Raw genomic sequence first — 17,317 nt, 5'->3', positions numbered from 1 at the left:
AGAAAATGCCCTATTTTTACAAACCTTTAATATGTACCTTACTTGAGTTTGTGTATTTGTGTATACGTGTGTGTATCTTTGCATAAAATGCCGCGTGATATGAAATAACCAGTAGCCAATTGAATATGCTTTTTTTTTGGTATAGGACATAGTATCTAGTGATATATATACTGTATATATATATATATATAGTCATATATATATTTTTTGTCATGTCAATTTAGGGGCTCATGTGATTTATAAGCCATTCCAATTTCAACAGGTTTGTTGATTAATTTAAGTACACAACAGTGTCTATCTGTTAGCATTCCTCAATGTTGGTACTACTGCACATCTTTTTAACCCACACTTCAAACAGAGGACGTCTACGTAAATGATACAAGGGGCCAACTATTTGAACCTGGTCAAAGATGTCGTCAAAAAAAAAAAAAGTATAATCTTTCAATAGCATGCACAGAAAACAAACATTTTGGGTGAGTTATTTTGTGTTAGTCAAAAGAGACACTTGTTTTTCTTTAAGGAAAAACATATAATTCTGTTTCCAGTGACAGTTTGTGAAAGTATTTGTTAGTTACAATATCTATATCTACATTTATTGGGGCATTTTTGTGTACAATAAATGTTTTTAATTACATTTCTTTAGCTCCAGCAGGTATATATATATATAGCAAAGTTGTGGGCTAGTGTGTTTCGAGACAATGATCCAAAAGACCAAATTATACCTAAAAAAAAGATTTTGAACTCCATCACAGCTAAAATAATAATAGAGAATATTAAGGGGATTATTTCCCATTGAATGGTGCATTCACTTCAAAATAAAACCTGTCATTTCTTTATCTCCTTTATTCAACTTTAATTTCCTTTCCAAGACGGTGGAGGTGTTGCCAGTACTTATGCTGTCACTCCATGAGGGAAAAAAGGGAAAGCTTAGGAAAAAAAAAGTGTAGAAATGATAGAGTTCGACAGAGAGACCTCCAAGAACCACCTCCAGCTAACAGTCTTTATCCAGAGCTGCCGTGGTCCAGGGAGAGCTCGCTGGCCTACATTAGGATGACAAGAGACTGTGTGTCTTCCTCCAGGCCGTCAGATGGCAATGACATGTTTAGCAATATCACTGTATGACAGTATTTTCCAGGAAGCTGTCGCTACGAAAAACAACATTTCCAACAGTTTTCGAGTATGATTCCAAACTCAACTTATTGCAATGGCAATAAATTAGAATAATTTTTATAACCTTTGGGTGTTTTCTATCTAAGTCACAAGTCACAAAAAAATCGGATTCTTCAATGAAGCATCAATTTGTTTTTCGTGTACATGTTGAAGTCTGACAGTAAGTGAGGAGGTTGTCTGTCTATGTAGGTTTGCCTTGTGATGGACTGGTGACAAGTACAGCGTACACTTTGCCCGAGGCCTATTGTCAGCTCCAACAGGCTCCAGGAATCTGTTAGTAAGTTATAAGTAAAGAAGCAATAAAACTAGCAATAATCATGTTTAAATGACTGTGAATAAGATGGTTATGCAAGTTCAGCTACTTGGCTAGACTTTATACTTGAAATATTTATTTAGTTTTTATTCCTCACAGCTACTTCTTCAAGTTATAAAACCTTCAGCTGTGAAAAGCATTTTATAAGTACATTTATGACATTAGGTATCTGAATAGTGGTAAAAAAAAAAAAGCACTTTGTATTTCACCTCGAAATGTCAATTGACCTATAATAAAGATTTTAAAGGGACCAAGATCCACCTTGAAAACTCTGGCCTGAATCTACTGGAGGAACTCTTTCGATATAAATCTTCTATTCAAGGACTCCTCGCCCTCACAGAGCCAGGTTTAAAGACCCCCTCCACTCTTCCACCAGATACGATCCCACCACTGAGACAAAAAGCAAAGTGGCAGCTGTGCTATCCTTTTCACCTCTTCCATCCCCTGCCAATATGGATGGTGTGAGCCGGTGACACCACGCACTTCAAAAGATGAAGCATATCTTCGGTGGATGCTTCATCAGTTACCCATTGGCTGAAAATCAATAGATAAAGAGGGGAGAAGGGGGGGGGGCAGACAGGTGGGTAGTCTTGAGCATAAGCCAAGCGATTCTTTGACTTTTGTGCCAAGAAAATAGAGGGAAACGGAACGTCCTTTTTAAAGAAACACGCTGAAGTCAGCTGAGTGAGTGATTTGAAATGACTCCTGTGTGTGTGTGTGTGTGTGTGTGTGCGCGTGTTTGTAGAGACAGAGACAACTGATGAATTGTGAAGGAAATATCATAAGTCAGTCATTATTTAAGTCTGTACTGTAGTCCAGATCATCATGAAAATGTATGCGACTCAGAATTATGGAAACATTGCTATTATAATCATGAAAGATAAATGATCTAATCACATTTTCCATTACAACACCACACGTGTATTAATTGAAAAATTAATGAAATGAAAAATGGTATTTGGAGTCATATATGTGGTCATTGATTATAATTATGGTGGTTTGAATGACATGAATAGTTTCAAAATCACTCAAGCAAATGGGCCAAAATGTTGAGGCATGGGTTGGATAAGAGTTCTATTCATTTACCATTTGGTTTATATTAATCTTTCTTAAATAGAAAGTCTAAACATAATTAACAGTCTATCAAGATAGTAAAACACATCTGAGTTGAGTCACATTAAATAAACCGTCCATCAAGACACCTTTTACGACAGCGGACTAAACAGAATCGTTTTTGGTTTAATTTTGTTTTTGAAAGTGTCCAGGATAAGGCCTTGAGGCTCGCCTCGTAGTTTTTTCATGTTGGCTCAAAAATAATAAATAATGTCATGTTGATATGGTGACCATTAAATATGTCGGTGTTTAGGATAAGTTTAGCAAAACCAACAACCATACAGAGAATTCCTATAATAATAAAATTAATGTTGAAGAAAAGTAAATTGAAGGAGAATAAAGTATAGATAATTAAGATAGTTTGAGTCTCCAAAACAACAGAACAAAACTCCTGATATCTGATCATACTCCTACTTCCTGTTTGGAAAATTCATATGTGGTTTCATAATGTAAATGTATACTGTCTGGGAACTGGTAATTACACTTTAATCTACCCCCAGATTTGTTTTCCAATTAATTTTTGATCCCATGAAATTAGTTTGTGTGCCATTTTTACGAACGGTTTAAGCAAACGTTGAAGGTTGAACTTTCACAAGGATTAAAAAAAAGCACCTGCACTTGTCACTGCTTTAGAGGATGAAGAGGACACCTGTACCAGCTCCTTCATTCTCCTCCAGAATATGGTTAAATTATCAACAAAATAAAAGTGAAAACACTTTTTACTTTTTTTTTTTACCTTTGGTTAAGTTGAATGGGAAAAGTTTGAGTTTGTTTTTTTTTCATCTGGAAACAAGAACGGTAAGAGGAGCAAAAAGGGACACAATGAAAGATTCGGTCGGTGTCACCGTTGTGGATGCTTGTCAGGAGCATTGAAGCCTTTACAAACAGCCAACAGGCTCTTATGAAGCCACAAGCACGACCACAGACAAGCTGTGCTCGGAAAATAATAGGAGTGTGCTCTTTCTCAACCCACACAGCCACTGTAACAACTCCAAAAAAATAAATGTCTGCTTAGTCAAAGCGAAGAGCAGCCGTCACAGCCGCTCAGTGATTGGATAGCCTGTAAGGATTTATTTTTTTTAAACTGATGCATCTTTTGAATAAAGGAACAAATGACAGACACTGAAGCTTCATCCGCGTAATGAGGCCCACTTGCGCTTGCTCCCTGCATAGAGTGTTGACAAATACTCACAGTTTTCGATGCTGCTCTTTGTTTTAAAATAGTGTTGACACGTAACTGCCGCTTAGTTTTTCTTCAACAACGATGTTTGCACACAGTGCTGAACTACTACAGAGACAGGGAAGAGAACAAATGTCTACCTTATTTGCAAGCTAACGTCATTATCTTGGACATTACAAGCAGACTTTTCATGGTCTAGTTAACCTATATATGTTGTTAATGAATTCAAGATGATTAGGACATTTACCTTAAATTTAAAACGAGTAAGAACAAGAATATTTTCATGATTTTAGACCTTAGCTCTATAAATATTTTCCTGTGCAAACTTACATATACACATTACTGATCAAATGACTTCAATATTTAGAATATCAAAACTAAATATAATGTACAAATATGAAGGTATTTCTAGGTTTGTTGAAATATTATTGGGCGAATAAGTTGCAGAAACAATAACTGTTCTTCTCTCTGCTGCTTTTCAATCTCTTTAAAATATCTCTTTTGATCAGTTGATGATTGTTTGATAACATCTGAAAATTGGTTGATTACAGTTCAACATTTTAAGCACACACCTAACAATGGTTTAATTGTTTATTTAGTTGCAAATTTGATACGATTAGATAAAAGATAAATATGGTTTATCTATTATTGCATGTATTATTGTTGTTCATTGTTTATCTACAGTTGGAAATTGATGAATTACATTTGTACATTGTTGGATTACATTTTTAAATTGGTAAATTAAACTTGACACTTGTTAAATTACAGTTGGAAATTGTTGGATTACTTGTGAATCGTGTTTGATTGCAGTTGAAAATGTTGTCGTTAAAAAAAAGTCCAGGATTGTACCTCTATGATGTTTATAAAACAGTTAAGTGAAAGGACAAGATCAGATTGAAATTGTAGTACACAAATGATTTGTAAAGGTGGATTACTTAATTTAACCAATTTCGAAACAATGATCGATGCATGGCACACAAACATTGATACCGTGTCTTGAATAATTATGGGATTTAGTTCAGGCTGAAACCTTCTGGTGACCATGTGACGAAAAGAAACCTGTAAAAATTTAGAACTGTGAGATATATGTATTTTTCCTCTTTCACAGTCATTGAGAAGTAAATGTATAGAGCAAGCTGAGCCATTTAAGACAAGCAGCCTATTTGACCTGCATAGAGCCCCACTGTGGGGTATAATGCAGCATTGTACACCAGTCACTTAAAGACCTATTCATGCAAAAACTAAGCAAATGCATAGGATGGTAACATGTGTATGGGTTAGGAAATGATTTACAATACCGCCTCCGGCCGAGAACGTTTACACACAGAGGAAGATATACATGGAGAGGAGAAGAAAAAACATCAAATAAACATATCTCTGATTAGAGAAATACAAACCAAAGGTTGTGTTTTTATTTTTCATAGCCTCTTTTGTCTCTCCATAAAAATAGTGTTGCTCAAAATAAACAGAAGAAAAGGAAGGGAAGAAACAGAGTCATGTTTCAGGGTACTCCATGAAAAAGCCTCAGCATCAGACATTCATTTAGTTTCACTTGAGTCCAGTAGGGTTTTTTTTTTTCTTTTCTTTTCCTCTTCGGTATCAGACCTGAACCACTGCACCACTTGTCCGTTCCTTTAGAAAGTGTGTGTATCGGAATGAGCCCTTGCAGAGACGAGTCAGGCAACTGCTTTAATGCATTACTAAATTAGCCCTAAACACTACACAAGCCATTAAGAAGCATGTCCAACAAAAGTGTGTGTGGTGGTGGGGATGGGGGACAAAATGTAACAAATGGCAAAGTATTTTTTTAGTTAGTTTGCACTTCATGTTTTGTCACTGGAACCGATGGAGAAGTGTGTGTACACATAAAACATGTTTAGAAACACTACATCTAAGAAGCACTTGCACTCTCAAATAAAGCGTATAGGTAAGTTCCAGCAAACAGAGGGTTAAAACATAGCGTAAGAAAATCACTGCAGTCCAAAAGCATTTTGGCCGATAGCTACTGAACAGCACTTTTGCATCTGTGCAAGTTACCATCGTGGATGTGTGTCCGTGATTCCATATTTGTGTGTCCTTAATCTGATTATTACATTTTATTGCATAAAGTATTTGGCACAGAATGAGATGTAACCGGGGGCTGTAATCGGAAACTGGCTCTTATATGATTTTTTTTTTTTTCTGCATCCTAGATATTGTCAAAACAAAGTAAATGCTTCTTTTCTTTTCTACAGTAGACATCACCAAGTTCTATAATGAATCACAAAAGCATTTCAGTTTCTTTTTAAAATAGAAGTCACCGGCGTTTAGAAAATAGTTTAAAATGTCTTTCTTTTCTAATATAATCTGCATCACCACTGCTTGGTAGTGTCATTATACATATATATTTGTGTGTTTTTTAATTATTATATAATTATGTATAGGCATGTACAAGAAACGAACAAAAAAAAAAGTCTCTGCTTTGCACGTCTGTACAAAATAAAGTTAATACTTTGTTCTTTGTGCATTCTATTGCATGAACATGGTGAAAGAGTCAAGATAGATCCACAGGAACGTCAGTCAGATTTGGGTCTCTTGAACCTTTTCCTTTCCATGTGATGTCTTAATCATGTACGGATCAGCAATGGTGCTGATGTGGCTTGGATGCTGTCTTACTGAGCGATGCAGAGAGTTGTTCTCGGTCCAGTGGGCTCCGTAGCCCATTTGTCTGTTAGTTGAGGACACATAGCCGGGTTTAAAGGTGTTGCTATTGTGTTCCACCAAAGTAGGCAGAACCAGCACGGTGTCATCGGAGCCACTTGATATAGAGGTGGGGGCAGGAACTGGCGGAACTTCCTCGTCCATCTGAATGATTTCTATGGTCCTGGCGGCGGCCACCGTGCTCCTTTGTTGATGCCGCTTGCGCAACTTATAGAATGCTATTAACATGGCAGCTGCAAACAAGGTGACCGCAACAAAACATCCGATGATGATCTTGGTGGTTTTCATCACCTCGTCCAGACTGGCTGCTGGGCCACTGGGGACTTTGGCAGTAGGATTGGACACTTGCCTCGGAGTCTGAGTGTTTTGGAATAAAACAGTTGGAGTGGAAATGAAAACTGGCTGAAAGACAGAAGGCGACGCAGCAACAGTGGGTTTCGGTTTGGGGGTCTCCTCCGCTGTCGGTTCTAAAACCTCCACAGTTACAGTGGTGAAGTAGGATAGGTTGGATGTGTTTAGTTCTGCATTGCTGACATTTAAGTAGGCTGATGCATTGGAGTTTCCTGCCATGTTGCTCACCATACAAGTGTACACTCCTGTGTCTGACGGGAGGACGTTAGAAAAATTGAGTGTCCCATCATTCAGGACAGATATCCTTGGGTGAACGGAACCATGGGTCAGCACTGTTCCACTGGGCAGAAGCCAACGTACGGAACTCATGGCAGCTGTGCTGCACTTCAGTTCTGCCACTCTGGCCGCAGAGATGTTCAGATCTCTTGGAGCATCAAGTATGAACGGTGCCGAACACTGGAAGGTGTTCTGATCCACTTCCACCAGGAATCGTCCTCTCATGTGTATCGGGGTGTGGCAGCGACCGCAACAGGTGGAATTGGTTGGTATATATTCTCTGAGCCACCAGGAGAGCCACACTACATCACAGTCACATCCCCAGGGGTTGTGGTGCAGGTGGAGCTCGACTAAGTACTGAAGAGGAGTAAAAAGGTTATGAGGGATAGAGGACAGATTGTTATGGGCCAGATTCAACTCCACCAAGTCTGTAATGTCATCAAATGCATTTCTCTCAATAGTTGTTATAGCAGAGTTCATAATCCATAGTTTCCGTAGGTTTTTCAGCCCATGGAAAGATCCAGGCTTGAGTTCAGGAAAAACATTTTCAGACATTTCTAGTTCCTCGAGTCCCACAAGGGGAGAGAGATTGGGGAATTCCCTCAAGTTGCACTTTCTCAGGTTAAGATATTTGAGATTTTGAAGACCCTCAAACGCTCCATCCGAGATGTACTCCAGCTTGTATAGTTCTCCGAGGTCCAATCTCATTAGCGAAGGGACGCGATTGAACGCATAAGGGGGAATGCTTTCAATGGGGTTGTTTCTCAGCCACAGCTCTCTTAACTTCGACAGGTACTCAAAAGCTCCACTTGGAATAACAGTTAGCCTGTTATCAAACAGTTCCAAAGTGTTGAGGCTGGTCAAGCCATTAAAGGCCCCCACCTCAATTTGCCTTATGGCATTCCTGCCCAACTGCAGTACCTCCAAGTGATGCAGATGCCTGAATGTATCTGCCTGTATGGTCTCTATGCTGTTTTCCATCAGGTTCAGGTACCTGGTGTTGGGGGGGATGTTCGGAGGAACACGAAGTAGGCCACGGCGTGTGCACACCACCTTGCTGAGTTGATTAGTGCACGAGCACACCCCTGGACAGGTCTGTGGGTGAGCTGAGCCCAATGCTGGGCCCGTTGACTGGCACATACTGAAAGCAGGCACCATGAGGGTAAGCACGGCGAGCAGGGCTGCATTCCAGGTAGGCTGCACACTAACCTGGCCCAAAGGACTCATGGTGTGGAGGGCTCATTATTCTGCATGGTGTGGGGAGATGGTAAGCACCAGTTGACAGACCACCCTAGCCTGGCTGGAGCAACTTAAGGCTCCTAAGTTCCATCCGTAGTGCAGGGAGACTCTACATAAGAGAAATGCGGCAGAGGGAGAAGGGAGGAGGGGAGGAGGTATTAATACAAATGAACATATAAAAATACGTGAAGAGAACGAGAATAAATAACAAGTTTGACTTACCTCATTAGTTTGAAAGTGATCCTTCCGCTTCTTCCCAAACGTTAAGAGCTACAGTCATCACATTTATTTATACATTTCCTTCATGGCGAAACACTTTTTTTTTCCTCTCCTCTCTCCTGAACAAGCGAAGTGGCCCTCTATTAGCCAAGTGTACAAAATGGCTCCTGGTGTTGAAACCGAGGGCTACATTGAGGGCACTCACCGAAAAAGGTAAGGCCGGGAGGGCTTGACATGTGCCTGGACCCCCTCTGCCCCAGCAAACTTCTCCCCCGCCAAGTCACGCAGTCCAAAGTCCATCTGCTGGGTGAATGAAAAAAATCGATCCATACTTGACAGGAACGGGAGGTGAGACGAGGCGACAAAGTTAATTATATCAAAAATCCCAATCGCGTCAGCTCCGGATACATGTGTTGGCTTCTCCGTTCGCTGCCTGTTTGTCGAGCGCTCTCCCTCAGTTTGACTTTGCCAAGGGCTAGTCGCTTGGTGATTAGCCCCGTTGTGACAGAGACTGAGAGACAGAAAAAAAAAAGGCTAAAGAACTCCCGGCACAATCATCCCCCTCTCCTCTCCTCCGACGCGTTCCCCTTACTTCCTCCCAACATTGGGCTGGCCGTGGTCAGAGCAGCTGCAGGCTGCCGTGTGCACAGTTAGCAGTAATCCGTCTATTCCTCCTGGGGGAGGAGGGGTTGAGGGTGGTGGGAGAGATGGTGGCACTGGGTGGGGGGTTGAGAAGGGAGATACGCTGCGCTGCTGGAGGTTCGCAAAATGCTGCCTTAAGAGAGAGAGAGCGCTCTTGTCCTCTTCCGCAAAGAAAGAAAAAGAGCTGGGAGGATGTGAGTGGAGGTGGGCTTCGTATCTGCATCCATGCACAGAAAAAAAAAAAGGTATTGAAGATTCTTCTTTTCCGACGCTGTCCGTTTCCTCCGTTTGTTTTCTTCAGGTTCTCCTTTCCCCGCTGAGTTGTTAGTTTTTCCTCCGGGGCTGAGGTAGTAAGTTATGGCAGTTAGCCATGTGTGTGGCTGTCAGACTTGCGGCTGGCTGGTGGACTACTGCAGTAGCCAGTAGAACAGGTAGAGAAAGACTAAGAGAGAGAGGGAGAGAGCGAGAGAGGGAGAGAAAAGCGGCACAGACAGATCAAGAGCAAGGGACAGATTGAGTGCGCAAGGAGAGAATTGTTTATGTGCGAGGGAGAGGGACGTGGAGGAGGAGGCACGCGAGCACTCAAACAGTCAGCCCACCATCACGGTAGCCGTCGGAAGAGGGTTCTAATCCACATCTTCTCTTCTCGTTCATTTTCCAATCTCTTTTCTCTATTCCCCCTCCGAAGTGTGTCGGTGTTGCAGGCAACTAAGATGCTTGCTCTGCCCCCTCCCTTTGTCCTTCAGTGGGAACGTGAATGTACTGCTGACGCACTCCTCTCAGCTGCACAGGCAGCCTTAGAGCATTGGTTTGATGCAGTGTTCCTGTGTATTAACACATTCAACCTCCCCACCTCTCATATTCCTTCATATACCTCCCCTTACTCTCACTGTCTCATCCTTCTGTCTCACTCTCTCTTCATCCCCACTCCTGACACCACTTCACCTATTGTCAAGCGTCACCTATCTCTCGTCCGTCCCTCCCAAAAACCTCTTTGTGAAATTAAATGATGCCCGTTTCCTAAAAATGACGTGGACGTCAGACACCCAACTCTTCGCGGATGTGTCGACTCTATTCTTGTGCTTCCCTTAAGACTAAACTCACTCAAATTCTGTTGAGCGTTTCCTATTTTCGTCATACACTGTTGGTTATTTCGTCAGGAAAAAAAAAAAAGCTTTACATTACGCAACGTGTATGTTGTGTGAGTGTGTGTCTGCACGCTTTGGAGGTAGGGGGAATAAGGTTGGTGGGTCCGTGACATCATAGAGCACTGAATTGCTGACACTGCTTGTTCATGTCTGCTGGGCAGTCTTGTCTGTGGGGAGGAGAAAAGATGAAAGAGCTTGCACACAGTTATCTCCAAAAAAAAAAAAAAAAAAGAGGAGAGAAAAGGACTTTTGCGAGAGAAGATGACAGACTTACGTGGCAAAAAAAAAAAGAAAGAGAGCGAGAATGATTGGCTTGGTGCAAAGGGATCTATTAATGTCCTTGGTGGGATAAAGGCAAGGCAGCCAATATGCTAAAAAGAAAAACATTAACATAAATAAATAGAATTAGGGAATAGTTCTCAGTAACCTAAGCAGAAAGAGGAATGGGCTCATGGGCCAGGAGTAGGAGGCACAAGAGGAGTGTCGTGAGTGCAAGATTAAACACAATTCGGATGCAGGAGACGCAGCCCCGCTCTCCGACGCCGCTTAATGACCATATTCATCCTTAACGATTTCTCTGGTTAACATAGAATTATAGAAATTCCACACAAGGGTTTGATTGAAAATAACATTATTTGATGAATCACATGATTGGATATGAAAAGCCTGTGATGTGGAAGTGTTATTGCAATATTCATGCTGGATCATGGGGAAGATGAGCTATTGCTAATTTAAACAAATGCTTAAGAGATCCTCGAGGAAGAGGATGAGAACGAATGCATTTTTCATGTGTAAATCACGGCATTCCCAAGGCAGGGGGGGGAAATATAATCTATTTATTTGTGTGTAAGGATGCAATTTGTCAAACAGTCACACGCAAAATGTAATCTTTAATTGGAAAAAAATAGTTGATGTGTTTTCACCATGGATAAAAAACTGATACACTCATTCAAAGACCAGGATGAAATACTGTATATACGCAAACCAGTCTGGAGTGTTCGTGACAGGATCATATAAAAATGTGCATCATATATCAGACACACCAGCGTGAGACATTATGGCGAGAAATATTATTGCTATGTTAGTAAAATCTCACACATATTGTTATTTTTATGATCATTTTTCCTCATTATAAAGAGAGGAAGCGCGGATGTCTATGGTGGAGGGTCCGTGGTAAGCATAAGACACGGTCGTATAATTGATGGCCATGCTTGTAGCTGCTGTGTTAATGCTATTATAGGGGGCATGAGCATGAAAAGGTCAGTAAGCACACAGAATATATGACATTTCCCCCCACCCCGCTGTGTTTATGACCCTCTTCCCCTCTCTTCACCCTTGGATCTGTTTGTCCCTCTTATTTCACGGCGTTATGGTACACAAAGAACCACATCAATTGTCTTCAGTTATAAAACTGGTGCAGCTCTTGAAGCGTACGACCACAAGATTATGGCCACTTTAAAAAGTTCAACTAACATGCTGATTTAAGTATCTCTTAAGTTGATCTTGGACCTCTATTGTACTGATCAGTCAGGGTCCGTATTAACAAAACTCTCTTTTTATTTAAATATTTACATTTGAAAATGTGTTTAAGCCCCGCCAACTGAAAACAATTAGTTTTCTGGAGATTCAATCTTGTTTACAATAACCTCACCCACTCTGCTGTGATTGGTCAACCATACGGAAAGTCGCTACCGCTAAGCGACTTGTTGTATAAACAAAGCGGGGTGCGATTACAGCTGGCTGGAGGAGGAGTGAAGCCATTATTAAGTCATGATGGACTCCACTCTCGTAACCTCTTGTTCGCCGAGATTTCAGACGGGGGAGAACTTTATAAAGTAATAAGTTCAAAACATGGTCATGATGAGGGACTTACTGCATCTTGGAGAGAAAGACTTTAACATTTGAAACATGTGAGTGAGTCAGGGAAGTTAGGTTTGTGCATAAGTTAATTTCAAAAAGTATTCTAGTATTTCATATAAAAATACTTATTTTTCAAAATCAAACCAATGATTCTAGAACAAGAAAAAGAAAATAAGATGAATAATGAAAAAGTCATTTTGACTATTTTTCAAATGACTGTTCTTATTTCGATTGGGAAATTAGTTTTGGCAGAAAACTTTTTACTCAAAACATCAAATTGTTCTTAATTTCACATTACAAGTTTATGGTTTGGTTATTTAAATGGTAATTAAAAATGTAACATTTTAATCTTCAAAATATCCATTGTTACCAAGTGGACAATTCCAACTGATACTGACAGAATTTAGCACTAAATCAGCTAGCTATCTTGAAAGTGTCTCGCTTCTTTTATCCTACAATAAAAAGACATTATGGTGTTTGCTTTATTGGACATTTGTCAAACTCAAGGCCCCGGGACGAAAAATACAGCCTGCCAAGTCATTCTGTGTTTCCCTCCGGATGGTTTGCTCTGGATCATAGTAGATTAATGTTCATGTTGATATTGTGACCTTTACATATGCCAGCGTTTAAGCTAAGGTAAGAAATATAAATGATTAGCATCAACAAATATATACAGAACTTAACGTTGGTGAAGGAGGACAAAGAAAGAGAAAATTAGGATGAATGACACTTTCAAGAACAGAAAAGTCAAAATCCCAATAAATTAAATATATATTTAATTTGCCCTGCGACAAAGACTTCTTAAAGATTTTGAGCCTTTTGCAGGATAGTTTGACAGGCCCTGCTTTATTTGATAATATGTGCGTCTAATAGTTCTTTATGAGATAATATTAATGATTATCTTAACCAAGATTAAAAAAGTATTTTCAGGATGAGCGCCTGTTGCTGCAGGAGGTGTCTTTATGTGGTGGTGCTGATTAGGTGAAGCGCTGCAGCTGCTGTGAGCAACAGGCGCCGTGGAGCTCAGGAAACAGAAAGGATATGCAAAACACATTTCAAATAAAATCATGAGACAAGACATGACAACTCGCATGTGAAATTAAAATATTGTTGTCTTAACTTGTTAATTCTGAGCCACAAATTGGAACCGTTCCAATTGTCTTTCAGTGTTTCTTTCTGCACGTCTTTGTTATCCAAAGTTTCCTGATTTATGTTTTTGTGTTGTGTCACTGTGAATTTGTGCTATTTGCCCTTTATAATTTCACCGTTTTATCGTTTACCCCCGATTTGAAATATATTTAATAGCAACAAGATTTGCATGCGAGGGCAAGAGTTTATGAAATTAATCTTCACATATTTAATTAAATCCACGCCCGGAGATATTTAGCTAAAACAGATAAACAGAAAGCGACCTTTAACATCCTTGGTACAGGCAAAACGAAATCCACTCACAACATTGATTTACATTTCTTTTTCAGGGTTGTGTCTGCATAACAGAATTACCGTCATCCTGTTCCTTTTCTTTTGCCTCCACTAATCATTATTATTGCTTGCTTTCTTTCAGTCAGCTCATCCCAAAGATGTGGAGAGAGATTACTATTTATATGTATGTCAATAAAATGCTTTATTTTAGAAAGTAAATAAAAGTGGGCAGGATAAAAATAAAAAGGCTTCAGCTGGAAGTGAGTGTTTGGTGTGTTGCATCCTGACAATATCAGATACGTGGCACTCTCTGAACTCCTCTAGTGTTTTTGGTATTATCAGATACTATTATCGAAGTTAAGATGGATCAGACTGATCCAATTATCTACTAGCATTAGCCAATACGTTAGCCTTAGACCGCTGGCGCTTGTTGATCCCTCGTTGCTCGGCCTCTGCTTAGCGTGGCAGGTCAGCAAAACGCTGGAGAAGCATTTGGCCTGAGAATAGAGGAATGGCTGGTGAGAGAAAAGAGGACTGGTGGAAGCAGATCGATGTGTCCTGTATTCATTAACCCTCGCTCACGGCTCCTTTCCCTCCCCAATCACAACCCCGCCATTTTAGGATGGCAGGGGGTGATTTATTAGCTGTCCTGGCTCAGTCAGCAGCATCGACCCACGGTCTGAGGAGAGTTGACTCATACCAGAATATACAGATTCCCTTAGTGTGGGCTGGAGTCATACACTAATCTGGCACGATTAAAAACAGGAGCTCTAATGCAAAAGCTGAGGATGATAACACATTTTAGAGCGAGAAAGGTGCCAGAGGAGTCTCTGGTGACGGTTTTATAGTCGGAAGAGTTCAATACTTGAAGTCTCAACTTAAATTCTAAGTTGATTTATGTACAAAGGCTAAAGTTTGTTTTTCACCACACAGAGCTGAAGAGAGACGATGGGAAGCAGGCTGGTGTCAAATATGTTGCATCTTCTTCAACTTCAGGATCCTGCCAGTTGAGTTGTTATTTTTTGTGCGCTATTTTTGACTTCTGCTTGAATCCTGATATTCCTGTCTTTTTCAGAAGTTCCTCTCCCGACTCCTGACGTTATTCGCATCCTGTAGATGATGGATGACTACCTCCGTTGACTCCTGGAGAAAAGTCAAACTCCTCTTTGGATTGTTTCATAGAAAATAAAGTCAATCTTTTGCACCCTTGATCTGTTGTTCCTGCTCACTCTCCCGAACATAATCAGTTGAAAGAGTCACAGGGTGTACATCAGAGTTGCTCCTGCATATCATCACCGATTTCCAGAAATACTTTGAGATTTTTGTGACAGCTTCAACTGCAATTTTTTTTCTTCTGAAACTTGGAAAAACAGCAATTTCAGTGTCTGCTTGTTGGTCTTCTGTGTATTCTTCTCCAGGTCAATGATCTTCTCCGGTGTTTGCCTGAACTTAGGTTAATTTTGATTATGTTGATAGAAAAATACAGGCTGTTGTCCCAAGACGAGCAGAAGGGCATTTACTTTTAACCCTGGGGCCTCCTCCCAGTCGAACATGTCAAGCAATGGTGCAATATTTCCTCATGCTCCAAACTTTAGGTGAGGGAAGAAATGTGACCTAATATGTTGCAACGCTACTCAGTTAAGATCTCACACAAAAATTCTTCAGTAATTCATTGATAAGATACTTAAAGGGCAGCTAAATGTGAAAACCCAACTCTCCTGACTTACGTATTCACATGTTTCAAATATTGAAGTCTTCCTCTCAAAGATGCAGTAAGTGTCTCATCGTGACCATGTTTTAAACTTAATACTTGTTAAAGTCTGAAATCTCGGCCAACGAGAGGTTACGAGAGCAAAGTCCATTATGGCGTAATAATCATTTATAAAATGAGTCGCTTGAAGGTGGAGAAATCCGGGATTGATGACACGCGGTGACAAACCTCCATCCTCAACCAATCACAGCAGAGTGAGTGTTTTGTACAAACAGACATACTGATGAGTGCAATATAGGTTCAAGATTAATTTAAGAAACACTTAAATCAACAAAATGGTTGCCCTTTAAGACAAGACCAGGTTCCACCTTCAACCTGGAAACATGACAATTGAAAACTTTAACTTTAATTTTTGGTCTTACCTTTTTCTCATGTTAAAATAACAACTTTTTTGTCGTTAGACATGATCTGTTACTTAACCCTTACCGCTCTTTAACCATTACATCTTTTTTTTAAGTGTAGCATAACGTGACAGACCATCTAACCCTTTCTATATCAGGGTCAAGGTGACCCGGTGGCCTGAAAACAAATGTGTTTGTGGTATCGTCCCTGGCTCCCATAAATACATATGCAGTGGTGGAGGTCGTTCACCTTGACCCAGAGACAACACAAGGGATAAACTGAATGCTAAACTATCTAGCTATTTAGTCAATATGATCCAGAGGTGAACTAAGGCGAAGATTAATTCATCTACATGGTAAAACATAGTTTTTGCATTCTTACATGTGTTTATATCATGGGTCAATGTGTTAAAGAAGACTTGTTCTTGATGATTGAAAAGAAAGTGGGCATGGCCAGTTGTTGAGATTGGTCTCGCAAGTATCCATTGTGAAAGGGAAAAGGATGACCTTCACCAAATAAACTTGATTTTAAGGTCACCTAAGAGGTCAGCCATCTTTATTTTTGAACTGATTGTTCCACTGATTAATAATTCTAACGTTTTTTCTTCCTGTTGAGACTGAGGTTTTAGTTCAATTCAAACGCAAGATAACCTGAATAAAGGGCCCCGAAATCCTCAAAACGTGGACAGAAAAAGGAAATTACACGTTTGTCACAATATGATTGGGATGACAAAGTCATTTGTTTTTCCATGTCCTTCTCCCTGCGCCCCTCACACAATGCAGCATTGAATCGCTTTGTTTAACAAATCTATTCTCCTCAAAAGAACCCCGAACTCATTGATTGATCGTAATGATTTCAATTTAGTCGGAACAGGATTGGGGACTCGGACGACCAATACAAACACAATGTAGTGTGCTCATGCAAAACTGCACATGATGCAAAAGATGACCATTGATTCACTGTATTGAAGTGTTTTGCTGGACACGAACAAAAGAGGAGAGGAAGTGTTAATAATTCTGGGTTAGTTTTAAACTTAATTATTATTATTTATTTACCCCAAATAAGTCGTTTATTTTTCAATTCAGATAATCTCTAATTCTATTTTTAAATGATATTTAACACCACATTTATCATTGTAATGCTCAAACGTGTGTATCTGTTCTCGTATTTATCACATTTATAGACTAGAGTTGATGCTACAAACCAGATTGCACACATTTTGGGGCGTGATGAAAACTAATAACGGTAATAATGAGGCTGAGCACTTGTAATCACAGCCACATGTTTCTGTTAAAATAAAACTGAAATCATTAAAACCCCATTAGCGCCATCATTAATTTCATGAGGTCGATATAAAACTTGCCCTGCTTTATTTTTTCCTACATTTCATATCCGTTTTCTTATGAGAACATCGACGAACTTTAACCTAATTAGTTAAATTGTTTGTTTATCTCAGGGTGTATTTTCCTTCTTTTTTTTTTTCAGAACGCTGGCCCAGGATTTAGAGACCAAAAGCGTAGGAGTGAAGAGTGAAACAAATCTTTATTTTGAAAATGATTGGTTGCTACATC

The 17,317-nt window shown here is 39.9% G+C and overlaps 1 protein-coding gene and 1 long non-coding RNA gene across 2 annotated transcripts; one reads left to right on the top strand and one right to left on the bottom strand.

Annotated features, from left to right (window-relative positions):
* Window positions 1-5,152: 5,152 nt before the first annotated feature.
* lrrc4.2 (leucine rich repeat containing 4.2) lies at window positions 5,153-10,079 on the bottom strand. The gene is made up of 2 exons (XM_087797119.1): window positions 8,565-10,079; window positions 5,153-8,451 (listed from the first exon to the last, which is right to left on the bottom strand). The coding sequence occupies exon 2, from the start codon at window positions 8,328-8,330 to the stop codon at window positions 6,336-6,338; it is 1,995 nt and encodes a 664-aa protein (XP_087653245.1). The 5' UTR covers window positions 8,331-8,451; window positions 8,565-10,079; the 3' UTR covers window positions 5,153-6,335.
* Window positions 9,359-14,841, top strand: LOC148073777 (uncharacterized). The gene is made up of 2 exons (XR_015712094.1): window positions 9,359-9,448; window positions 14,567-14,841. It is a non-coding gene; the product is annotated as an uncharacterized LOC148073777 (long non-coding RNA).
* Window positions 14,842-17,317: the final 2,476 nt, after the last annotated feature.

This window comes from Callionymus lyra, chromosome 8 (assembly GCF_982586985.1).
Source record: "Callionymus lyra chromosome 8, fCalLyr1.hap1.1, whole genome shotgun sequence".
Lineage (NCBI taxonomy): Eukaryota > Metazoa > Chordata > Actinopteri > Syngnathiformes > Callionymidae > Callionymus > Callionymus lyra.
Note: the sequence above shows the minus strand (reverse complement) of the source record. Positions and strands in the feature narration are given on the sequence as shown.